The 27,196-nt window shown below is 41.7% G+C and overlaps 1 protein-coding gene across 4 annotated transcripts in view; it reads right to left on the reverse strand.

Annotated features, from left to right (window-relative positions):
• Window positions 1-27,196, reverse strand: part of UNC5D (unc-5 netrin receptor D) — a 484,491-nt gene that overhangs the window by 205,895 nt on the left and 251,400 nt on the right. For all 4 annotated transcript variants that reach the window (XM_045821390.1, XM_045821389.1, XM_045821388.1 and 1 more), the window contains exon 2: window positions 13,333-13,551. In XM_045821390.1, coding sequence (XP_045677346.1) covers window positions 13,333-13,551 — 219 coding nt within the window. The remainder of the gene's footprint in view (window positions 1-13,332; window positions 13,552-27,196) is intronic.

Raw genomic sequence — 27,196 nt, forward strand, 5'->3', positions numbered from 1 at the left:
CTTGTTCAGCAGGCGCCGAGTGGGAGGGAAAAGGGGATACTTATTGCATGTCACTTAACTGTGTGGCATCATGATACGCCTTGAACCTATTCTCTCATTACATTTCCACAACGCACTAATGCAGTAGACACCACCGTATCCCCACTTTGCAGAGGAGAGAACTACAGCTTAGAGACACGAAGCCATTCGTCCAGTCACGCTTTCTGTAAACTGATCTGGGGTTTGAGCCTTTATCTGTCTTACACCAAAAATTAGCATGGCATTAAAATTCAGTCCCTGAATTTTAAGTATTGGTGGCACACTTCATTATGGAAATAAGACAAACATATAGGATATTCCAACAAAAATTAAGTGCGTACGTTGCTAACTATGTTTTTACGTTTTAGTTCCAAATGAATTCAGGGGACAGAATCATGAGTAGAACCTAAACGAGCCAGGGACTCGTGTGGGAGGTGGACCGTGACTCTCTCTCGGGTGGTGGTGGGATTTAAAGAACAAGAACGGAGGTGTGGGATTAGTCAGGCTGGGGAAACGTTCTTCCACCCCGTCGATGACGTGTTGTTTACACTGTGTGATGATGAGACAGAGTGTTATGGTCACATCCATCACCATATACAGTTTGAGTTACACTTTCTGATCCTGTAGGAGGTACCACATATAGAAACATCTCGATGGCAGCCCACGTCACATTTCTGCTGTTTGTGCACAGTGCGCACGTACACCTCCTCCCCTGCCTCCTGAGAGCTGTCTCCGGTGTCGAAGAGGAAGGAAGCCTTACAGGTGTTGTCATTGTTGTTGCTGCTTTATTGTCCCCTTAGCATTTAAAAGAGGTGGGAGGACAAGGACAAGAAGGAGGCGAAGTTGGCAGGTGAAGAGAGCGGGAGAATATCAGAGAGGATAAAGCGAGGTTTAAAAAGAGGGTTTGTCAGGACAGAAAGCAGGGAACAGGCAGCACCCACATCAGGGATCAGAAAGTAAGACTGCATAAGTACAACGGAGAAACTAGGCTCTACAACAGAGGGCTTGCTTTATACTTTTCTCTCTGATTTGAGACAAACGGTGGAGTATCCGCTTTGAATAGTGAGAGTGGGGAGAGAACAAATCAATGCATCTCGGCGAGAGGCAGGGTAATTTTACCGTGATCGAGTTCCTCTGTCACGGGGCGTGGAGACGTATTAGGACAGAATAGCCACCATTTGGGAATCCGGGGTCTCACGGAAGAAGCACTCGATAAAACTGAAGGGCCAGAAATGCCTTCAAGCTAATGGGAAACCCGTCTGTTTTCATTTCCTCTGTCTTACAGGAATATCTAAGCTACCTGCCTCCCCTCGGCTGGAAACACAGATGGACGCCACTGCGGAAATGGTTCAGGATGACCGTGTTTACACAGCAGAGTTTCCACATCTTGACCTTGACACTGGCCATGATTTCATCTGGGCACGGTGATGCTGAAAAGCACCTGGGGTCGCTGTTAGTGAGGTAGGTAGGACACACAGAGACAGAAATGACTGTCAGAAGGGACAACGTTTCCACTCACAAACCCCTGGAAACAGCAGGCACAGCAGGGCCACATGGGGGGTGGCAGTAGGGCTGATCAGGCCGCAAGAGGATGTGGGGGGGGGCGGGGAGGAGGGAACGTGGCGAGAGCCTTTCTCATGGTTTCCACGGGAAGCAACTAGAACGTCGGGGAAAGCAGATTTAGAATTGGCTAACTTGAGCGATTCCAGTGGGCTTTGAGACAGGACGGCTGTCCCTAGTTGTCGGTTACCTGATCCTGGGGTTGGGGCAGGAAAATATTATTGGTCCAGAGTGTAAGCGCTCAATAAAAGCAGCGGTTGGGGGCAGTGGGTCCTGGACTGGTTGGTGTGCATGTTAAAGGCATGCTCTCTCTCAGGCAAATTGTTTGTTAACTCCAGATATTCGCCAGCCCTGGGCAGGGCAGCCCCTCCCGAGTCAGTGAAACCCCAAGGTGTCAGAGCGCCAAATGCAGAAACTAGAAACCATGGTCATTACACATGGCAGACAGCTGCGCATTTGTTCCGGGAAGCACACGCAGTGAACCACGGCCCCCGCCACGAAGGTCAGAAGGGATCTTATCCCACGCCTGTGGGGAAGGTCAGCCACCCCGTTCTTAGACTAACCACAGGTGAGGGGAACATGCTAACGTTGCAATTCCAGCCTTAGAATGGCTCAGTGACAGGTCCTTCACTGAGGTTCCCATTGAGATTGGAGAAACAAAACAAATGTAAAGTAACTATTTCCAAACACAATGTAATTGTTCCTCAGGCAGTCTTCCGATGGTAGGCTTCTTTAAAAGGCTCCCAGTGATGTCACCACCACCCACAGGTAGTTCATTCTCTCTCTGGATTAGGCCTCCTTCTTCTAACACAAAGTCATCGGTCTCGTCAGTCACCTCCAGAACACTTGGAAAATCGTGGACACTTTGTGTATATATTATACTTTTTTCTACCATAAGAATAACTCTGTTGAGTAAGATTAACAATTTAAAACTAGTATATTCTCTCCCAAATCTTCACTATAGCTCTATCTAGTGACATGTATTTTATTTGTGTGTGTTTACATATATACTATATATAAATGTTACGCACATACACGAGCTCGTGCACACACACACACGAGAAGCCACGAGTGGGAAACATTCACGGAAAGCAGTTGTATTTAGGGGGGCCTCTGCCTGCCCACCTGCCCCACAGCTCGACCTGCAGTGCTGCACGGGTTGGAGGCAGACAGCCTTCTACGTCTGCATTGCAAGAGCTGGCAGCCAACTGGTTCACGGGAAATGCTGCAGCACAGCAAAAATCCCAGGCAAACACAGGACAGCATCCCCTCAACAAGAGCAGCACACTACCTGATAAGTTGCATAACTCGAATAAGCATGGAGAAGTCCAACCCTTTAAATTATTGTGCAAATTATAACCCTCGGCCTTTATTATGGAGTAGGGTCTTGCAGAATACAAAAATGTGACTATGGGACTGATATGCTAATAAGCTTTCTACGCCATTGCATGGTTTAGCTGTAGATAGACTAATGCTGGCAGCGGTTGAATAATTGCTCTCCGTGTACTAAACATAACAGAGCAGCCCAGTGCTTTATCATTTGTCAGCTTTATTTGTTTAAATGAGAAAAATGCTGACAGCAGTTATTGCTGTAATCCCCTTACTTATCAGATAGAAAACACTAGTTACTCTTAGCAGGTCTAATCCTATTGGGAGAATAAAAGTTAGAGCATTTTCAAACTAACTGAGAAGGGGTGTGTGTGTGTGTGTGTGTGTGTGTGTGTATATATATATATATAATATATATATTCCATTGTTCAAAAGGAGAAATGTAAAAGATAAGAGGAAAGAAACCAGAAGAGAAAAAGAATGAAAATCATTTATTTCTGGGCAATTTTTAACCAAAAGGCTCCAGCCTTGGTGCCAACTTGTTCTGCAGAAGAGAAAGAATTCTGGAATAGTATTTAACATTCAGCACCACGCCAGCTGCAGCCCAGTGCCCACCAACAGCTGTCCCCACGCCTTTTATCTGTGCTCATTATCACACTTCCACGAAGCCCATCAGCGGCGCTTGGCCGCGGCTGCGGTTGCCAGCCACTTCTCAGACACACCTAGTGATGGGCACTCGGGGAGGAATTTAACACGGCTCTTCGCCGCTTGCCATTGCTCACAGCTTTATGTTCTTCAACGGTTTGAAGTTCTCTGTAGTGGGATGCTTGGCATGATAAACTGAATAAGTAAAACCAAGAAGGGAGGTGAGAATTCCTCCTTCTCTAAGATGGTTTTCATCTCTCGAACTGCACAGAAGCAGTAAGAGACCACCACACTGGGCTTTGATGAATCATTTTTTTTTTCCATCTAAGCCTCTGGTCCCATTTCCCTGGGCCATCTCGGCCCAGTGATTTACCTACTCCGTGCCTGGTTTTCCTCATTTTCATGTTTCGGGATTGAGGATTAAGCAAGAGAATGATTACATAGCTTTCCACAGACAAAGCTCTGAAAAACCATTCTAAAACAACTTCATAAGTCATGTAGGGACTTGCTCAATTCTCTGAGAAAGAAAAAATATCAGACTCCCTATGAAAACATCTGTCTCATAATCAAGAGTCTTCTCTGATGGACCGCCGGCCCCCTGGGCAGCTCAGGCCCACCGGTGCTGTGCCCTGGCCCCGGGACAGGCCCTCCGTGGTCTCTGCCTCCCGAGAAGGCAGAAGACGACCCATTCAGCTGGAAGAGTGGAGGCCACTAGTTATGCATTAAAAAAAAAAGAAAGAAAAGGTTTTCACTTGTTTCTTACCAGTCCAGGTTAGAGCCTAAAAAATATGCTTGAACAATAAGAAGGTTCCTCATATTGTATTTTGAGTAATCATTGTTATTGTCATTATTATTACACATTTGCATAATAACTACCTTACTTTCATGAATACCATCACATGCATTATCGTATCCATCTTAACACCATACTATTTTTATTTCCACTTCGACTATTATTTTGCCACAGATCCCATACCATAAGAAATAGATCAAAGATGTAACATGGTTTATGACATACGTTATTTTAGAAAACTATGTACCCGCCTCTGTGCCAGGTGCTGGAGATACTATGACAAAGCAAGGGACCGAGACCTCTCCCCTCAAGGAGATTGCAGGCTGGAAGGGGGAAGGGGCCCTTTAAACCTCCCCCTCCTCCCCCAGGGCACAGGGTCATGTCGGGGTGCTAGGACAGGGGAAGCACAGGCTGAGACAAGATCACACAGAGGGACTCCTAGCCTTTCCACAGCATCAGCAAAACTTTCTGGGAATGGCTACCGGTCTCCCAAGGAACTGAGGGCTCTGTCCTCACCTGGGGTTCAGCTCGGTGTCGAGTACAAGTCTCTGGTAGGCAAATATGGATCTGACACACATTTGAAGTGTCAGAATTCTGAGATACAGGAAAGCATTTTCCAGAAACCGTGCCTCCATGTCTTGAGACGGGGAGGGGGCTTAAATGTCTTCAGGCAAACATGCTACTAAAATAATAAATGTAGATAATTAAAAGGTAGAACCATATTTCATTTTACTGGCAGATGCTTAATTAGGGCTAAATGTCTTTTGCCACTCCATCCGAGCAACAAGATTAAAGTGCATTTTGATTAAAAAATAGCCATCCTTTGAATGTGCACTCTGCCTAATAAATACGCTTTACTTTCCCCTGGATGCTATCCTCTCTTCATAATCCTCAGAAGCACCACGAGTTCAGTCTTAAGTACAGAAACAAGAATATACCCAAGCTCTCCAGTTTCCTCCACACTAGAGATTAGAATTAATCAGCAGCAAGGTGTCTGGCAGAGGAAAGCCAATTAACGTGATAGTTTTGCCTGATAACAGAGAGAAGGGAAACTTAAGAGGCAGGCCTAGGCCTGGGCCGGGCAGGGTGACTCAGAGGACAGCACCCTGTGAAGGACTCGCTCAGACATTGCGAGAGTGCTCAACCTGGCGAGAAGGACAGGTGTGGTTTCCACCCCTGCTGTCTCCGCCAATGACCTTCCATTCCTGAAGTCACTCAGATCACCTCTTGTTAGGAGGTCATGTCCTGGGGTCAGCACACTTATTACACCACCTCTACCTCCCACAGCGCGGCCCCTGGCTCTGAGCATAATGGAAACACCAAATATACATGGAGTAAGTGAATCACAGGCAAGTGACATGCTCTTCCAGAAAACATAATTATTTACTTGTTCACAGTAGCCCTTTTATCTTTTGGAATTGTAAAAGTCCATACTTTTCTATATTCTTTTCTGAAGCACAATCACCAGCCACTTAACCCATTTATAGAAAAAAAATAGCAATTTTGAATTTGTCACTTTGCAGGCTAACCTTGACTGAGTGTTTGCTCCGCAGCAGGCCCTGAACTAAGATGTCATGTACGTGAGGTCCTGCAGCCCTCACCACAGTTCTGTGTGGTGGGCATAACTGTTACTGCCGTTTCACGTGGGGGGAGGCGGAGGTGAAAGGGAGCTAAGGAGCATACGGATCTGAAGAATGTGTGGATGGAGAGCCAGATTTCAAACCTGACACTAACACCCATACTCTTAACCACTAGACTATCTTCAATTATTTTCCTTTTTAGACCCTTATGATTCCCACTTCAAATAAAAGAAAGACACTTCTGCATGTACACAAACAGAAAGCCCGATCAAGTTCAAAGAGACTGGTCTTTGAATTCGGGGCCTAGAGCAAAGCTCTGCTCAGCGTCAGGACCTGTGGCACGTGACGCGGTCGGCTGCTTTCCCTCTCTGCTGAGGGTGGCGGGAGAGGAAACGGTCTCCAGATTTTGGGGGAAAGGTTAAATTAGACACAAGAGACAGGTCCTTCATACCCTGTCACAGGTTTATGAAAGGAATTCATAATGTTTTCCTGAAAACCTTGTAAGATTCTGTCAGTCGTCTCTGAGAAGCGGAGTGATGAACAAGATGCAATCTGGGATGGGGTGGGAGAGCGTTTCTATAAAAGTGAATTTTAAACCCACAAACTGTCAATGCAACATCTGAGAAATTGATTATTTCGGTGTTATGTGGTCTAAAATATACGCTTCCCAAACGTACCATGGTGATTTGTGAGTCACTGAAGGCAACTTCAAATTAATGGTTTTTTGGAAGATACTGTATTCAAATCCCCATCACTAGCATAGCAAGGTTCCTAGATGTAAACTTTAAAGATTTAACACATTTTTATTTCTATTCTTCTCCCTTTTTTCAACACAAACCATTAACCCTTTTCCCCCCAGAGAATGACTCCAGTTGTTTAAAAAGGAGATCACACACAATGAAATCCCTGAAATGGTATTCTTTAAGAAGGAAAACATTCCTTTAGTGGAGTTGAGACTTTCTCCCATAACACAATGGGATACACATTATTTCACTCATTAGAGTTTGGTGTCTCCCAGGTAGAATACGATAAGAGCCACGGTGCACCATTAGGGAAACTCCTGTTTTTATTGAGCAATAAAAAAGTGGTTTGGCTTATTGATAAATCAAGCTTCCCAGAGGCTACATTATCTTGATTGCCAACGATGTGTTTTGCTGGTGGTTGAGTGTGTGTGTGTGTGTGCGCGCGCTGCCTACTTGTTAGATTAAAGCTCCTTATTTCTGTGTTTCTGATCACGCCACCCTTTTCTCAGGGGCACGATTCCTGGCTTGGGATTACCTCTCAACTCCAGATGTTAACAGAGGGAAAACACAAGGGAGAGAGAAGTGTTCCCATATTTCCAGATGAAATGAGGCAGAACAAATGAAAGGATCCCCTGGCTTCTGCAGAGAACGAACAGTGTGCATTACTGAGAGGTATAGCCACGGCTGTGCGAACATACTAACTCATGTCCAATAAATCGTCCTTTTTGCAGGAAGGACCTCTAGCTCTGGGTTTTTTCAAGCTAAATTGCATGAAACACACCATCCTTTTTCTTCTTATTTGAACTGTTAGACGGCGGGCCAAATTACCAGAAAGACCAAAGGCAGTTTGGAGCCTTAAAAAGTGGAAAGGACGGACTGCTTCCGGTTTGGAAACTCAAAAGATGCTGTGTCTACTCCAAACAGTCCCAGGCCCTGTGCATTTCCCATTCGTTTTGCAAAGAAAGAGACCTGTATGTAAAAAGAACATCAAAATTCTCCCAGATTTTAGAAATGGGGAATGCACTGGCCAAAGATACAAAAGCAGTTACTTCTAACTTTGAAGAAACACGTGACCATTTCTCTACCTCTGGCCCCACTGCCCCTGGTCTCTCAGCGTCACTCACTGCCGGTAGACTAGAAGGAATTGTTTTCCAGACCCAATCAAAAGTCATTAAGTCTGCAAAGGTAGTGAGGCCCTGAGCTCCAGCTCGGCAGTGAAAAACCCAGGGGAAGTAATGCATCTATTTTCCAATACCTGAGGCCACTTTGTTTCCAACTTTAATTGCACTTATGTATTGGTTTGGGGTATAATATCTCCACTCATCTCGCTTTACTTTCCACTCTTCCACTATTAATACAGAGCTTAGGAAACATAATTGCAGTGTGTGGTAGACAGCGGTTTTCATTAACTGCACAGACGAAAACTGTTTAGGGAGAGACATTTCTTTCCTATTGATTCAATCAAAATGACTGGGAAGGAAAGGTTGTGTTTATTAAATTCTTTTCAAAATGGTAGCCGTTAAAATTCAAATTCTTTCTCAGCAGCATTTTAAAAGAATGGTATATAATCTCTTCGGATTTTGTCATTTATTAATTTTTGTTCTTTCCCATTCCTGTCAAATTTGCGACTTTTTATTGGACTTTCTTAAAAACAGCAAGTGGAGAGGGAAAGCTTTTGCCTGGAGACGGAGGACAGCACCAGCGCTGCTATCTGGAAGACACGGAGTTGCCTAGCAATGCTGGCGGAAGTGAGAGGAGGAAGCAGCGACAAAACAGAACGTCATGAAAACACGAGAGGTTGCAGTGTCAACATGGCTCATGATACTCATCAAGAGATCTTTAAATGAAAATGGATATAGGATTTTCTAGCAGTGGTATAAAAAACAGCTGATCATTTTTCAATGTTTGTCCTCTTTTTCATTTGGAGTGGTTTACCCAATGGGACTCTGCTATTTTGAGTGTATCCCTGGTCAAAATCTAGGACAGACATATCTGAGGAAAAAACCGACAGCCCCACTGAGCCACTGGTATTTGAATGTATTTGAATCCCTTCCAGTTGGACTAATTGAGTACACAGTACATAAACCTTTCATATGCTACCACTGTTTTTAGAGGCTTTTGCTCTTGTGGTAAGTGCTGCTCCCTTTCCCAAATTTCAGGGCCTCCCTTTGAAATTTTCATGCCCAGGGAAGTGAGACCAGTATTGTTTGTGACTCAGACTCTCTCAGCACCAAATCTATCTTGATCCCCACGCGGAGAGCAAATAGCAGAAACTTTGCTGACATCAAGATAGATGTGCTGTCTTCTTTTGCCTTGCTTCCACCATATCCTCCTTTAACACACACGCACACACAGCAACAACGACAACCACCACCAAAAAGACCAACCACCCCTGGAATCCTGGAAATGTCTCTGTATCTTTGGGTTGTAACAAACCTTTGTCTAATAGTGCCAGAAATATGACATAGAATAAATGATTGGCCCTTACAGAGATGGCAGAAATGGTCAGGAATAAATAAATTCCAAGTAAATAACTATAGGATTATACACTCAGGAAATGGAAACACTAAACAGACCATGAAGGAAAATGATGAGCCATGTGCTGAATCCCATCCTTTTGCCAATAAAGGAAGTTGGCAATAATTGGATTGAAAAGGAGAACGCAGGTATCTAGAGGTAAAGGTGGCTTACAGTGACAAGGAAGTGTATTTGAAGTGCAAATCGGGAGATATGAGTTCTACAAATAGCCATGCCATGAACTAATTGTACCTCTTGGAAGTTAGGACTTTTAATGTAAAATATAGGGTTCTTAGGTTATCATTAAGATCCCTTCCAGTTCTCACATTTCAATTCCAGAATTCTAAACATGCTTTTGGTCTGCAAAACATCTCTAAAACAGGTGCATTTTTTTTCTTCCTCATACCAACTCCATACTGGAATGAAGAGGGGATTGTGATAAGGTTTTAGGTATTTCTCTGCCTTTTAAAGTTATATATTTATACTGCAATCCTAAATTAGTTCAGAACTATATAATATTTAACACTGCTTATACACAAGGGAGGGGAACCCCCCAAAACAGAATTATCACTTGGAGGGCTGGCCCCTTGTATTTCAGGCTTCGCCCACTAGGTAAGTATTCTAGGAACCCATCTGTGTCAATGTACCAGCTGGAGTTGTTGTGAGAGGCTGCTTTTGGCTTCAGTGAATTTTATTTGAAGACTCTTTCAATGTGTTTGCCCATTTAACAATGGGTGATTTACGAGTGCACCCGCCCACACTGCATGGAGTGGTTAGCAGTTTTTGACCACAAAAAGGCATGGCCCCCAGGACCCATCCTCCTTATTCATAGATTTCACCCTGAGTGGCTTTTTTTTGGTTCCCTGGATGAAAAAGTTCTCAAAGGGAAACATTTTGCCAATGTGGAAGAAGTGAAATAAAAAAGGCAGAAGCACTAAAAGGCATCAAAAATAGGTGAGATCAAAACTGTTTTAAGCAGTGGACAAAACATCTTAATAGGTATATTGCATCAAATGGAGAGTATTTTGAAGGTGAGTGAAGTTTAGACATGTAAAAATAAATACACAGTTTTTAAAAATAAATTCCCTTTTAGGAGGGGTCCCCTCTCATATGTATATAGCTTTTCGCCTATTTCTTTATTGATTCCCAGGCAGAGCATAGTATTATGTCAGGATCTTTTTGAAACAACTTTCTCTTTTTGCTTTGGAATATACCACACACTCTGCTTCCTTCTTTGTAGGCTGCTGATAATACCCCCTGTCTCCTAAGGAAGTTATGTCTCTAGATGCATCTCCTTTTCATATCACCTGTTCCCTCATGACAACTGCATCTCCATAGCTTCATTCTTTATGGTTGGTTATCAAATCTGCTTTTCTATCTCTGAACTCCACTGAGTTCCAGATGCACATCTCTTCATTAGCTCCCGTAAGTATTTCAAATTCAGCTTGTCCAGACAATGAGCTTACACTTTTCTCCTTGCTGATGTAATTATTTTAATTGCATTACCCTTCTGCTTCTTTCAGAGGTTAATTTTTATGCCTCTATCTTCTTCATTCATTCATTCAAGTCTCATTTGTTGAAGTGTTTCTCACTCCAGATATATAGTCTGTATTTCTCTGATCACTGCTCTCGAAACAGACCCTACTTTCTCTCAACTGTATTTTCCAAGTCTCCTTACTTCCCTGGTCTTTTTTGTCCTTACCATTCCAAGCACTTGTGCCAGATTCATTCTTTGAAACAGCTCCAACGACTGTCCATATGACCAACCCCCATCGCCAGCAAAATATCCATAGACTAAGTAGAGAAAACTCCTCACTCTGGTATTTGAGGCTTTAGATGCCATTCATTAAATAAACTTTGCCAGGTATCAGAGGCTATTCCCTAACATCGATTTTATGTTTTAACCAAACCGCACTTCTTGCTGAACATGTACCGGGCTTTCTTCTGTTTGCTGATGCAGAACTTAAGACTGCTGAGTCTCTCTCTCCCCCCACTTAGTGTAGCATCAATATGCTTATCTGTATTTCATATTCATCAATGTCCCTTTCAAATGCTATAACCTTCACCTTTCCTGATAGTCCTAGTTGGATGTGATTTCATATTCTTTTCCTCCATAGCACCATCTACCTCTCTTAGACATTTAATTTGTCCTGTACTGATGGGTATATTGACCTTACACTTATCAGTCAGTGTGGAGCCCTGAAGATCAGTGTTTGCATCTTGCCCTTCTTTGAATAATATGGGAGGCCTCGTCTAGCATATTGAATAGCATTGGTATATGAGGTCTGTCCAGAAGGTATCCAGCCATGTAATATGAAAAATAGAGACATTTACTGAAGATACAAGTTACATAAAACATTGTACGTAGGACAATGATGCCTCAGTCCCCTTCAGTGTAGGCACCTTGGGACCTCACACAGTTCTCCCATTTGCCATCAGCTGCTCCTTTGTATTTTCTTCAATCTCATCGATGGTCTGAACTTTCTTCCCTTTCAAAGGTGATTTTAGTTTTGGGAAAAACAGCAAGTCACATGGTGCCAAATCTGGGCTGTAGCGGGGCTGAGTCACTTGGGTGTTTTGATGTTTCATCAAAAAACTGCACGGGATGTGAGGCATGAGTAGGTGTGTTGATGTGATGAAGCTGCCTATTACCAGCTGCCCACAGCTGTGGCCTTCTGAATCATCTGAATAGTTTCTACAGAGGAATGTTCAAGCTCAACACAAAATTTGATGCAGCTGTGAGATTAACAAAATTAACAATTTCATTGTTCTACTCACTCAGCCGTGTTGAATGCTATGGTACACAATACACATGCTCATTCAAAGGCATCTACCACCCCCACTGACTAGTACAGTGAAGTCGTCATTGTTCACACGTGCACATTCCAGTCCAATCTCCTTGGCTGCCAGGTTATATCGAGGTCATGCAAACAGTTCTCATTCTATTAATAATGGTTGAAATATTTCTGGATAGACCTGACACAGTTAATAATTAAGCTGAATTGAAACTTTCTAATTATACTCAGGCTTTCTGACTTAATTAAAATGTAGTATCTACTGAGTTAGTTGGGATTAATAAAATCAATAATCTAGAGTGAGACCAGATTGGATTCAGCATAAGACTGAATTTTCAGGTAGTCTGAGGCACCCAAGTTCAAAACCATATACTGTTTGTTATATACTAAAATATAAAATGTATAATTTTTGAGAGTTTGCAGTCAAATGATCTTGCTCTGAGACCCAGGACAAACCAGGACAAGTCCTTATTTATAAAAAGGCAATGAGCCCTGGCTGGTGTGGCTCAGTGGATTGATTGCTAGCCTGCAAACCAATGGATTGTCAGTTCGATTCCCAGGCAGGGCACATGCCTGGGTTGTGGGCCAGGTCCCCAGTAGGGGGTGCATGAAAGGCAACCACACATTGATGTTTCTCTCTCTCTTAAAAAAAAAAAAAGGCAATGATAGCCTTATTTAAGTCTGGAGGACGATTGCAAAAACAGTAAAGTAATGTATGTCCTGGTATATAGTAGGTCCTCAATAAACATTATTAGCTAGTATGATCATTATTCTTGTCATTATCACTCATCAGCCAAAATAGCCAAACTAATAAGGAAAAGATGGCCCTAAAAGTCTATTATACTGGAGATCTATTCAAAGTTGGTAATCTAACTTGGGCTTTATCATCACACAGCAATCAAAGGAACTCAGACTCAGAAACCACCCACTGTGGAGAAGGAAGTATGCCAGAATAATATCTAAGAGGAAAGATTAAAGAAGCGGAAATTATGCTGCTTAAAAAGGCACTTCTTTGATGAAAGATTTGTCTTCAAAAATATTTAGAATTCAAAAATTAAAACAGGGGCTGCCTGACTTTACTTCCAATGAGAACAGTAACTTCCATGCAAAATTAGGTGTTAAAGTCAGAGAGAGCAGGGGAAAAAGACTGGCTCTGTGCGATACCGGAGCAGACCAGGGAGGGGGCTGTGGAGTCCCAGATACTACTGCACCCTAGATTCCTGGGACGAGGCCGATATCACTTTACTCAAGTGAGGCCACAGTGGGTGACTTGCACAGTTCTTTTCCAGCCACATAACGAGGCGAGGACCTGAAGAGCTGTCGTGGATCCCCTGATTGCTTCCCACTCTTACCTGAACTCTCATCCAGACTCTCCTCAGACACATGCTCGTTTTGGTGGACCCACTCGCCGTTGCACTTGAAGAAGATCTGCATGGCCGGCCTTGCTTTGCACCGCAGTGCGATGGGGTTGCTCTTGATGATATAAGCATCGTCTGGCTCCTCTATGAAATGAGGCAGGGTGCCAGGAGCTGATGGGATGGATTCAGGGAGGACTTCGCCATTGTCGGCCCCTGCAAAATTGAAGAGGACGTTAGAACACAGCCTACACTGGCGGCACCTCCATCAGGACACAAAGCAAAACCAACACCAGCTGTAAGGGTCTTTGCTGAAAAACTTCCCACCACATTCACGCAACATGCTTACAAGGTCTGTGTAGGTGAGCTATTTTCCAGAGGCTGAACAAGCGTAATGTGGTAACATTAACTCAACACATCTTCAGGGCTGCTGGACAAGTGAGAATAAGAATAGGAGTCTCCCTCTTACCACAATTTTATATCTGCGTATCTTTGCTGAAAGAACTGAGATAACTACTAGTGCAGTGAGAGGCTGACTGTTAAGATTCAGTCTGATGAGCGGGTTACCTCAAGGTGCTCAATAACACAACCGTGCGAATAGGCTTTGTTCTCCCACAAATGCGTGTGAATCGTGGTTATGTTGATGAAAGATGCGCAGTCATAAGACATGTCCAAAGATTCCAAACTGTCCACTTTCTTGACCTGTGAAACTCTGACAGGCACCTGTGGTTCTGCCTTGGGGAGGGTTTCTCCAGGAACTCAACGATTTAACCAAGCTTTCTAAAAGGAATGCGCGTTGTTCTGCTGCCACTGGCCATCCTTCTCCACCCCCAGCCTCCTTCCCCACGTACTGTGAGTCTCGATGGCAAGGCTCAGAACTAAAACAAATCACTAACATAGCTATGCACTTGCAGACTTATGTGTTCAAAAGAGAGAAATACATATGATTTTCCCCTAAATTAAGGGAAATGGTGAGTGGAGAAAAGCAATATGAAAAGGAAAAAGAGGAGTCCAGGCTTTGCTTCATTGCCTATCCATTACCTTTAGCAAGCACCTGAGTCCGAGAGAGCTACCCTGAAGTCAAGGGAAGAAGACAGATGTGCCTGCAGAGCAATGTGCAGATGACCAAGAGCAACGATACCTCATGCCTCCCAATGGCCATCCCAGAGAAAGAACAAGGAACGCAAGGATTTCAGTACCAGCGCCAACCAGGCCGCCCTGGAAAGGGTCATTCCCATCAAGTCAAACCAGTCTTAGCATTAATCTGGGGGAAAATAACCTATAAAACCACTGGAAGAACAATCCAGCTCATCAGAAGAGACCCTAGGAGACTCCATCTGACCCTCTGCATGCTGTCAATAATCCCGAGCAAACAGAACCTCTTATTCATGCTGGAGGCAACAACGGAAATCAGTAAACATTGCCACAGTAAACAGAACTCACAATGTGAGGAGTACGGTCTTGTTTTAAGAACTTTTTAAGGGGGCCATCTCAAATGTAAAAAAAAGGGGGCCCAGGACACAAGAGGTAGGAATGCCTATAATTTTGTGTGTGTGTGTAAGGAAGAAAATAAAAGAGTAATTATAAGAAAAAGACTCCTTGCCAAAAAGAATTCACAAGCACTATTTGTACCACTACAGTGAATTAAACATAAAAACAGTATGATTCTCCAAACGATTTTTTCCATGAAATATATCAACTTAAGGGGGGAAATAATAAATGATTTAAGATGCTGTAAGCTTTAAAATGTATTTGTAATAGAAAAGCTAACTCATGTGTAAGTAATTGAAAGTACTAAAAAGTCATCATAAAGCAAATACTCTAAATAGTAAGAGAGCAAATAGTTTGTCATAAAAGTATAATAAAGTCACTCAAAAACTAAAATATGTCTGTATCACATGGAATAAGATGGGTTTCAGGATAGAATCTGAGAGGGCACTTTAAACCGTTTTAAATTATATTTACAATGGACTTCATAAAACATATACTATATTAATTCATTTTGTTGCTGACTGTTCATGTCAATTTCCATCCTCAATAAATACCAAGTCCCCTCAGGCTTTTGTAAGTCCATGCATTAGAGGAAGTGACAAAAGTATTAAAAGATTTTATATGGGCATCAAACAGCTCACACTCATCAGGGACCTCGGTTCTGTCCAAAGCAATTCTCTGATGCAGAAAAGGGTCACACGACAAAGAGCATGTACTAAACCATGTGTTAGCCGAAGTAGACGGCCACAGGCACACACCTTAAATGGTGCATTTTTGCTTAGCTAGTAGCAATGCGAGGGTGTCTGCGGGAACTACCGAAATGTAGGGGCGGGGGCGGGGATCATATAGACAGATCTCTAAGCAAAAAGTGAGGCCACATTTACCCCGGCATAAATAAAATCACAAATAAAGGCACTCGATTATAAGATAAATCAAGTTTTAATCATCCAATTCACAAAACACAGAGAGATTTGAAAGCAATTAGTTTCCCCTCCTGCTATTTTAATAAATGCCCTTTAGATAGAGTAGCAAGTCAGCCTTCACCTGAAAGGCAGAGCCAGAGAGGGGAACGGATAAGTCTGCAGGTACGTACCCTCGCCCGCTCAAGGACTTCCATTAAGAATCAATCAATCTCAATATTCAGAGCAGAAAATTTTTAAGTGGCAGGCTGTAACATGATATCTTTATTATTTAAGCTATGTCAAAATCATGCCGGAAGAGGAAAAGGGCCAGCATCCATGAAAACAAGAAACAAAGAAAACAAATCAGTTTCCTAGGGCGGAGGTAGGGAGGCAAGAGACCCACAGGCACACAGGAGTATTAGCGCCTGTGTTACCGTTTACCGCATCCTCCCAACAAAGAAATAAAGTGAGTGCAAGTAGAAGTATGCTCGATTTTCTTTTCTTTTTCCTGTTGCTTTGTATAATGAAGGTTGGGAGAGATGTGTGCCTCCCTGTTCCCTAGATCCCTGTCCCTCCCCCAAGTTTCTCACTGGGCTCAGGCTCCAGTTCCTGGGGCAGCAACGCCCCACCCTTCACAGGGCTTCTTTGCAGCCAGAAGGCAGGATTCCCACAGCAGGCTCTCCTTCCTCACTCCAGGGGGCGGAGTCACCTCCCCCTCTCTAGCCTCAAGGGGGCCTATCATGTTCAGCCCCATCTAGTGGCTCAGATTGGAATTATTCAGGAAATTCTCACGGGGACTCATCCAGCAAAGGAGAAGGAAAAAGGAACTAAAGTGGGAGGTTTTAAGGGGCTTGGCTGCTGACAGATCCTGTTCTTTACAGGACGAGTGGGGAGGTAACACTTTAATAAATGATTTTGTGGAAGACGGCATGAATACTTTTTGACTTCCAGGAAAGTTTACTTATAATATCAATGCAGTCGCCACTACTTTATACAGTAATTGAGAGAAAAGTTTTAAACCTGATATGCAAAATGTTGGCTACTCTGGCCCAGCCTTCTTCTAGACCACTTTTATAGCAGAAACTGGGAAGTCATGGGCTCTATTTCCTTTTTTTTTTTTTTTGAAGGTATGAGTGGTCATATAGCACTAATCTAGCAATTGAGTCCTAAGCAGAAGTTTCTGAAAAACCTTTTATCTGCCTGACCCTTCTCTCTTTTGTCCCTGCCCTTCATTGAGGAAGGTTACCCAGAACCTGTCTGCACCAGCTCTGACAGCAGAGAGGCTGAACGAACACCAGGAGGCGTCCACCTCTGGATACTTATATTTATTTTAATCTCTACTTATTTAGGCTACTAATAGTTTTTCTGTTGTTTTTACAGAAAACATTCCTTATCAATACACCTAGATCTTGCTCCTTAAACAACACCAGAGCTTGAAGCTTCACTTTATTAAAGCCCAATACACTAAACATGAAAGACTTCAGATAAGCTAAAAAAACAGGAAAGCCATGTTATCAGAAAGTAAAAATTACAGCTGCCATTGACTGAGTGATTGCAGGTTATGGTAACGAGCCTTGCATATGGATTAAGTGATTTAAGCTTCACGGCAACTCTGAGGTGGGCACTGAAAGCACCCCATCTTGCATTTGAAGAAATGCTCCAGCTGTGTGTTTTGCCTAAGGTCATGTGGCTAGGAAATGGGGACTCAGGATTTGAACATAGGTCTCTGACTCCAACCACCTTCACTACTGTATTTCAGTTCTGATGAGTGGACTTTTAAAAGTCTGGTACTGTGACTTAGTGAGTTATGGCCAGGGCATGCAGTTCATAAAGTGAAAGGAAGATGAAACAAAGTGATGTATTACGTGTCTGGCACCCCACCACTTCCAGGAAGTACGACAGCCCTGTTGAAGACCTCTCAGGTACCCTGTCAGCTAGCCTGCCAGTCCAGGTCAGCATGGGCGTGTTGCCGACACACCCAGAGAAGGCACTGAAAAATAAGTATTGAGAGAAGGCACACAAAGAACTCATCTCAGTATAATCAGGCATCCACCCTAAAGTCTGAACCACACAAGAGGGTCGAAGAACAAGTGTTATTTGAGAATAAAATAACGAGAAGGGTTTTTTGATATTTCATTTGGAAATAGTTTCATCTCATTCTATCCAGAAGTGTTTAACCACTAAAAGTCCACTTAAAATGCAAGGATTTTTTTTTAAACGGAAGCAATTTTATTTTTTATTTTTTTTTAAGATTTTATTTATTTTTAGAGAGGGAAGGGAGGGAGAGAGAGAGAGAGAGAGAGAGACAGACAGACAGAGAGAGAGAGAGAGAGAGAGAGAAACATCAATGTGCGGTTGCTGGGGGCCGTGGCCTGCAACCCAGGCATGTGCCCTGACTGGGAATCGAACCTGCGATGCTTTGGTTCGCAGCCCAGGCTCAACCCACTGAGCTACGCCAGCCAGGGAAATACAAGGATTTTAACAGGAGACAGTGAACCTCAGCAAGAAAAAGGGCCTGGGCACTGTCATTCCATTCTGTTTAACCACAAAACGCCCAACATTTGACCATTTGATCTATTAAATCTGCAATGGGCCTGGGAACCCTGGAGGCCAGAGTCGTTTCACACTGGGATTGGTAAAACCCTGGACCATCAGTGAAGTATGCTGGTACTCCGTGGGGTTAGAGTATAGGTAAAGTTGAGTTTCACGAGATTTTGAGAAATTCTAAATTATTCTTGCAAGAGTATTTTGCAAAGAGTATTTTGCCATATATTTTGTTTTTCTTTTCTACCTCCAAAGTATGTTTGTCTTCTGCTACAAAACATCATTATTTGTTCCAAAGTCCTGCCGCAAAGCAAAGGCTACACCTAGTAAAACAAAAGAAGTTCAAAATCATATAACCTAACCCTAAGTCTGGGTTAGCTCTGTGACTGGGGTAACTTCATTCTGAGGTTTCATTTTCTCACCCATAAAAACGGGCGATTAAAATTTACCAGCCAATGTTTTGTGATGGTAAAGTGAGCTAGTATATATTAAAAAACAGTATATGGTTAAATGTCACATAACTAAAAATTGCCACCATCATCACCATTATCGCCTGGATAAAGAACAGTAAACAAAAGAGATTATAATTATAATCATAATTATAATTACAATCTGTATGATTTCCACTCCTAAAATTTCTATTTCAATTTTATGATTACTACTTGCAGTTTATAACATTTCTTTAGTATTTTCTATCTAAATATATGTTAGTAAAGTTCTTCTTTTAGGTCAAAAACTCTGGAAGCACGCAGTGAAGCACTTATTTATTCAATAAACATGTAGTGAATGGCTACACCATACACCAGGCACATGGTTGTCCTATGAAGCAGTGTAAAGATACCTGTGGATTTCCTGTGGGCCAGATGTGGAAACTATTGGCTTTAATAGGTGAGCAGTTGCTACACATAGGAGATTTCATAGTGCTCCAGAGCACCTCTCACTGTAATAGGCAGATGAAGCAAGGTATCTGGCAATGTCTATGCAATGTCTATTGTAAATTCTGTGCAATGTCTCTGGGCATATTGGCCCACAGCGATATGCAAGTCAGGGTGGAAAGCCATACTAGGAAAACCAAGTCACATAATCTCAGACATCACCACAGAGCTGGGTTCTCTGCTTTTGTTCGTGTAAATGGGACTTGTCTCCATATGGTTACTTAATCAGATGGGGGATGCACTTGTACCCATGTAATGCAGAATAAAAGCCAGAATTTTATGTACCAACTACTTAACGTAATTTATGAAACACAGACTTCTTCCCTAGGCTCCAATAAAAATTTTCTTTTTTTAAACTCAGACACTATTCTGCCTTCTTCCCAAACTCTAATAAAAAATGAAAATATTTTATAGCACTGCATTTGTATAGTTCATCTCACCTGCATCAGTCTTATATATTGTGAGCCTAAGATATTACCCCATCAGACAGATCTTAAATTCTGCAGAGCAGAGGACGGTAAAACAACACTTACAACACATTAAAAAAATATGGAGAGCAATTCTTAGTTCCTCAAACAAGAAACTTCAGATTTCAGTAGTGCTTATAAAAACACAGTAATTATTTCCCAAATTATCATAATTTACCTTAACATATTCAGTTTTTTTATTTGATGTATGTGGCATGTGTACTAAGGTTAGGCAGTTCTGGGTATTCTGCACTCCAGGATAACTCAGAAATAGTTTATTTCCTCAAGGAACTCACAGACTAAAATTAAAGACAAATAATTACAGAACAACATGCTAACAGTATACTGGAATACACATAAGGTGTCACAGCAGCAGCGGTGAGGGAGGGAGGGAGGGGGGGAGGGGGGAGAGAGAGAGAGGGGGGGAGAGAGAGAGAGAGAGAGAGAGAGAGAGAGAGAGAGAGAGAGAGAGAGAGAGAGAGAGGCGCTTCCCCATGGCAGGCATCACAGGGAAGATGACATTCCAGCACTGTTGGGACATATGAGTTGAATAGGAGAACGGACAGGAGAAGGCATTGCAACTCAAGCTACCCCAGGTGCCTAGGTATGCCACGAGTATATGAAATGGAAGTTAGGTAGAGATAAATATCACCTTCATTAGAATTCACAGTTTAAAGAGTTTAAGATTTGCACCAAACCTTATTTATCTCTAACATCTCTGGTTCCTATGTGCTTTTCACTAAGAGCTTTCTGAGATGTGGAAACAAAGTAACTACCAAGTTATAGACAGATGGCTGTCTGGGTTCTGGGCACCAACACTGAATGAGCTGAAAGTAACTCTGTGGGTATACTTTGAATGAGAGCGTAAGCCAGTTTGTGCTAATGGACAGCACCAGGTTGATTCTTTCAGCCACAGTAATATAGGTGACACAGCTCCCAAGGTCACAGAGGAAATCTTTTGTTTGGGTTTGTTTTTTAAATGGCAGCCACCATTGTAGATCTTCCTTGAGTCATCTGCAAACTGAGTTCTGAAACAGGGTCTAAGCCAGAGAATTTACAGCAGTTCCAATGGCAGGCTTTGTCCCTCCATGGGAACAAGCAACACATAATTGGATTTAGCACGAGGCACCTGTTCCCATGGTTTCTCCAAAGAAACTCTGAACTAAGAGGCCAAATTTAGCCCAGAAGTTTTCTACATGCCATGGGATTACTGACGATTTAAATTTTTATTAAGCTTTTTTGCTTTTACTGTATGTTTAAATATGTTCTAATTTAAGTGCATAGAATCCCATAAACAAACACAATTCTCTGCTCCAGTGAAGGAATACAGTAAAAGGTTCTGTAAACTATACCAACTTCTAGATTTTTCTTTCTGTTATCTACCTTCTAGTGTAGTAAAATTCATGAGTTAGAAAAATATTAAATATTTTCCTAGGAAAGAAGTGGAAAGAATTAGAGTATAAGACTTATGAAAATATTTTAAAATGTAGAAAAGGCTAATATTTTACTGAACATAGTGGGTGAGACGGAGCTTATACATTGTTTATTCCCATTCCCCAACAATGGAGGTACTTGTGTGTGAATGTGTACCCCGGCCTGGTTTTCAAATTCATCCGAAAACCTGGTGGGATTCGGGAAAGGTTTTGCTTTCCAAGTGTTATCACTTTTCATTTGTAAGTGACAGTTTGCAAGAGTGAGGCCACTCATAGTTATGGAAAAATGGTTGTTTTAATACAACATTGAATGACAGAAAACCAAACAATCAAGTACCATTCTCATATTTTTCATTCTTGGAAAATTACCTCTCAGAAGAGCTTTGTGTTTTATGTTCTGCACACAAATGCAGCAGGGACTTTCAATCTCTTTATGACAAAGAGAACAAACAAAAGGAGGGACAAAAGCATGAGGAGTAAACACTAAATTCCCTTTAAAATACGTGCATCTCTATTAGATGTCCGGTCGCATTTTAAAAACTCAGGTGGTGACTGTTTACTTGCATATCTCAAAATTTGAATGTTGGCCAATTCGGATAAAACGTGGTTTGATAGAATTTTTTGTATGTGATCTAGACTCAGGCAAAATAGATGGGAGTTCATTTTTAATAATATATCTGTGCCAGCTCTCGTCTTAGAAGCCTTCCAGAACCTGAGTGGTTAAACAGCTTGTGGAAGAGTATGATGGAGCAGGCAATTAAAATCTCTCAATTCACACCTAGAGTAGTAGTCTCTCCATTACAATATGTTGCTTTTGTTTGGGCGAAGCACAAAAGACTAAACTTACAGCTGAATTTTGAGTTATCATATACTGAGAAATTTTACCCAGAAAACAATTTTATAAAATCTTTCATGATGACCTTGTAACTTGCAAACAGTCTAGTAAAATGAAGTATGATGAAAAAAATAGTCTTTTAACATTTTATGTTGTATTTTCTATTGAAAACTATGGCTTATAAGATGCTAAATTATAGAAAAAGTACCAATTTTATGTATACATATTTATGTTTATAAATATGTGTAAATTGTTATCCCTTGTCACTCAATTCCCAAAAACTAATACTATTAATAATTTGGTACATTTCATTCTCATTTCTTTCTTTTTCAGATGTATAGTTAATATTTTGGCATTCTGTAGATAGGGTACATCTATAGTTGCAAGATAGTATTTCATTTTTTCATGGCATTATTATTCCCCTCGACTCTAGGTTCCATGAAGGCAAAAGGGGTGAGAATCTAAATAAACAAACACGTAAGTGAAACTGATGAAAATTTTGTGACCATTATCTTCATAATAAATATGTATTAAGTACATATGATGTGTGAATAAATTTTCAAATGTACTATGCAAACTGACATACTGTATTTGCCATGTATAATGTGCAGCTTTCATTTTTCATTAAATCAATTCTTAATGATTGAGAGTAGATATGTCAGCTTTTATCTTGCCATTTCTTTACTTTTGAACATTTAGTTCTTTCCAAATGTCAGTTTATATTGATAGTATAATTCTCCACTTATCACCTATATTGATTAGGCCTGAATTTACAACTTCAGTGCAGTTGAAATCAGTATGTTAAATTGCCTGTAGATGGACTCACCTAAATGTCTCCACAGACCCCATCAAACTTCTGCCTAAAGCAGAACTTTTTGCTGAGCCCCTCAGACCCGTTCTTCGGCCTAGATTCCCTAAACCCAGGAACGGCCTCAGCGGCCACTAAGGTCCCCGTGATGCTGGAACCTGGGCATCACCTACTTTGTCCCCTGCTGAACCCCCACATCCAGTTCACCACTAGGCCCTCTGGGTTCTGTCTCCTCAATACCTTCCAGATTCAATAACTGCTCTTCGTCCCCATGCCTACTGCCCTGGTCCCCACCATCACTCCCTTAAATCACCGTGATTGATCCTGACTGTCTTCCCTAGCACCCTTGCTTGTCCTCCTTCAATCATCCTCCACACCGCTGGCAGAATGAGCTTTCTAAAATGTAAATTTGAGTGTCATTCTGTCTTAAAATGCTTCAGGCTTTTGGCTAGGACCCCTGTTTTGACACAGCTTGTAAGGCCCTTCAGGATCCGGTCGGTGCTTACGTGTCTAGCTTCCTGACTAATCACGTCCCCACCGGGAGGCCACAGGGATGGTCTCTTGAATCTTTCTGGGCTCAAAGGCTTTGCACCAGAGACCCACACCCATGCGTTTCCTTCTGCTCAGAGAACAAATTTCCCTGTTGTTGATTAAAGCTCCTTCTCAGCCTTGAGGTTCGGCTTAGCTGACCTATCCCAGGGGAAGCCCCCGTGGAACCTCAGGAACTCTGGGTGGCATTCCTCTTCTCTGTCCTCTCAGGATACTTTGTGCTACTACACAATTCTTCACAGAGATGAGTGCACCTTGCTCTAGACCTAGGTTCCGTGAAGGCAAAGGGAGTGAGACTCTAAAACAGAAGTGAAACTCTGATGAGACTTTGTGACCACGACCTTTGTAATAAACATGTATTACGTACATATGATGTATGGATAACTTTCAAATGGACTGCGCAAACTGACATGCCGTAGTGTGCCATGTATAATGCACACTTTTTTTTTTGTCCAAATTTTTGAGGGAAAAATGAGGATGCACATTGTACATGGGTAGTCCCTGAAATACCTTGTATCTGTTCTTGTGTTTTGGAATTATGTGTCACATAAAATGTCTTGTACCATAATATGTTCAAACATAAATGCTAAAATCCTTTACAATGCAAAAAAGTCTCTAGATAGAAATAAATAAATAAAACATTGAATTAAACAATTAGAACAAAGGATTTTTGCCCTGAAAGTTTGGGTCAAAAACATGAGTGTGCATGGTACAAGGCAAAATGCAGTAGCTACCAGCATTATAGATTATGAATTTTCCTCATCCTCACCAGCATTAAACAGGATATTTTGGGGATATTTGTTAATCAATGGGTAAAAATCATAAGTGTTTAATATACACTTCACTACTAGCAAAGTTGAATATTAAAACATGTTTATGAATCATTTTCATTTAATTTTTATAATTTGCATACTCATATTTTTACCATTTTGATTTTGTTTTACAGTGTTTTAAGATGAATATAGGCATCTGCAGAATCTCTAAAAGTGAAATGTAACTTGAATGTATAGGTTCCACTGTTTAAGTATCAAGTGCTTAATAATATAACTCATTTTTATGTTATCTCTTCCAATCAATTAATTCCTTTATTCTTCACCAATTTGGAGTTATAGCAATCAAGAAATCAGTTCCACTATTCCAAAAGCAACAGAATATTGACTCAAATGGTTAGGTCTAGACAAAAATGCCATATGCAGGAAAAAAAATTACATTTTCTAAAAAAAATCAATATTTTATGTGGAAGATTCATAAAGCAAAGGGAAGGAAACAGGATTCGTCTTCCATTTCTTAAAGAGATGACCCTCTTTGTTGAATGAAGTCCTAGAAATCACGTAAGGGGCTGATAGGAGGATGATGCTCATATGGAATCCTTTAATTCCTCACATTTCCTAGTTCATGGATTGCGTTGCACCTCCTGGGATGTGGTCTTTAGTAAAGACTGATGATACACCACCTGGCACTAGCGGCCAGTCATAGAAGCTGTGTCCTCATTTGCATTGACAGGCATCTAATTAGGAGGTGGGGCCTGTGGAACGGAGGGGCTCAGTCTCCTTAACCTCCTTCGTGAAGATGCCAGACACTGTCAGAAACAGATTCATGCTAAGCCATATCGAAGCACAAAATATTGTTCTTCCTGCTATCTTTTATCAAGAGGCAGCCTGATCCAAGGGAACAAATATAGGCTTTGGAGTTAGTGCTAAATCCAAATCCAAGCTTTCTGACTAATTAGTTCTATGACCTTCAAAAACATCTAACCTACCCGATGCTCCATTTCATTCTGTGTAGAAGGAGAATATAATACAGTACCACGGGGCTGCTGAGTACATTCAAGTAGCTAAATGTTAATTGACTAGAGTATTATATGACCTAAAAGCGGCAATCAATATATAATCAAAATTACTGTGAGAATATTGCCATTAATTATTAAAGGAAGATTAAGGAATGGATGGATGAGTGCAGGATGAAACAAAGGTAGATCTGCATCCTGCAGATTGTGAGGAAGACATTGCTGGAGCCAGAGCCCAGTCTACACAACAGCACGTCAAGAAAGCCTCAAAATCAACCTACTTTTCCTTTACAAAGCCATATCTAAGATCATAGCCCAGTGACCCCTTTTGAAGACCCGGATGGTCTCAGAGGATTAAGGCCCCTCATCTTTTGCTGTGATATGTCTGGTAAAGAGGTCTATGTATATCACTTGAAGACCTGAAGTTGCACCTTCAAAATCTAGCATCTAATTTATGGAACCTAAAAAAAAAACAAAACCCAGCAGGAACAAAAAGCCTACTACATACTGGAGAGGCTTAGTATTAACTATGCAGCGTAATTGCACTGGGGCGAAGCCTGGTATGCATACTGTCAGCAAGAAGAATGGGGCGGGGTGGGGGGGCCACTCTAATACAGCAAGTTTAATTACATTATGTGGTTTAATTATTTAGCTATCTCAGCACCCTACCTCCATGTATAAATGAATATGAATCAGACAATCACATGCATATTGTAGGCCATTCCAGTTGGCTATTTGTCACCAATGGGTTGGTAGCTTGAAGGTATCTATGGCTTACAGCAAGCACTTAATTTTGTTGGCACCTAGGGTGTGGGTTAAGAGATCGGTAATGACCTGTGTTACTACAGCACAGGTTTTGAAATTAAAAGAAACAACCGATACTCCTTGGTACTTTGGGGGAAGATATTAAACCATCAATCAAATGGGTCAATGTCCCTAAAAGGAATGAAACATTTCCTCACCTGGACATGACTTTTAGGATAAAGATTGATAGAGTCCAGAGAGGATCAAAATGTTTTTCTAGATAAGTGGAGATAGGAAAGGAGAGGGAAAAGATGGATGTGTTTATCATTACACTGTCATCTTTTTTCTCCTATCGCTCAGAATTCTTGTGTAGCTCTAATATACATTAAAACAATTTTGACTACCATGCTGTCCTAGGCAAAAACAGTTTCTGTGGCCATTTCAAATATACAACTGGAGAAACACCGGCATTACGAAATCCCAGGAAGGAAATATTTTCTGGTGTTCTCACTGAAAAATGGGATTGTGTATTTTTCAGATAGTGTCAGATGTATCTAGGTAATCAGAGATATTTAAATGAGCAAGTATGCTTATTTAGAATTGACTTTTAGGGAAATCTAGAAGCATCAACCCAAGGGCTTACAAACAGGAGGCCAACAGGGGTGGTTATAGTTAGAGTTAAAATTGAACACCACATCTACAAAGCAGAAATAAAGCGCACTTAGTGTCTATACTAAAGACAACACAACAATGTCAAGACATTAGCAAAGCAATGTTAAATCTGCCTAAAGTCACAGCATAACGTCCACAACAGCACAGCAACGCCGAGAGAGCGAGCTGACATCACCAGTAGCTCATTGGGAGGAAACAACACAAAACCGAGATGCGTGCTGCATTACCGTTTTCTCCCTGTAATGCAGTTCCTAGGATGGAGAACGGGAAGAGCAAACTGAGGCTCAGAAATGACTTTTTGCCACTGCATGTATACATATGTAGATTGAAAAATGACCAGTTGATTGCAGAAGTCCCAGTAAACCTGATGGGAGTTGTCCATCTTTTGGGAAAAAGCCTCTGGAATGGAATGATTATCATCGCATACAAGGGACTAGAAGCAAAACAGTACCTCCTTGTTTGGAGGCCATCTGCAGTGCCACTGGGGAAACCAGGGACTGGCTCTGGGGGTCCTGCACAGGAGGGGACGAGAGAGGATCTAAAAGTGTCCCTTCAGAACAAAGAGCAAAAAGTAACTAAGAAGCCTACAACTGTTTACTATTCAATGTCTCAAAGTGCAATTTGTAAGGTTATTCAGTTCTGTATTTTTTTCCAGGTGATTTCACATCAGAGAGAGAAACCTGTAATAAAAGGTG

Source organism: Phyllostomus hastatus, unplaced genomic scaffold, assembly GCF_019186645.2.
Source record: "Phyllostomus hastatus isolate PE091 unplaced genomic scaffold, TTU_PhHast_1.1 phas_scaffold_46, whole genome shotgun sequence".
NCBI lineage: Eukaryota > Metazoa > Chordata > Mammalia > Chiroptera > Phyllostomidae > Phyllostomus > Phyllostomus hastatus.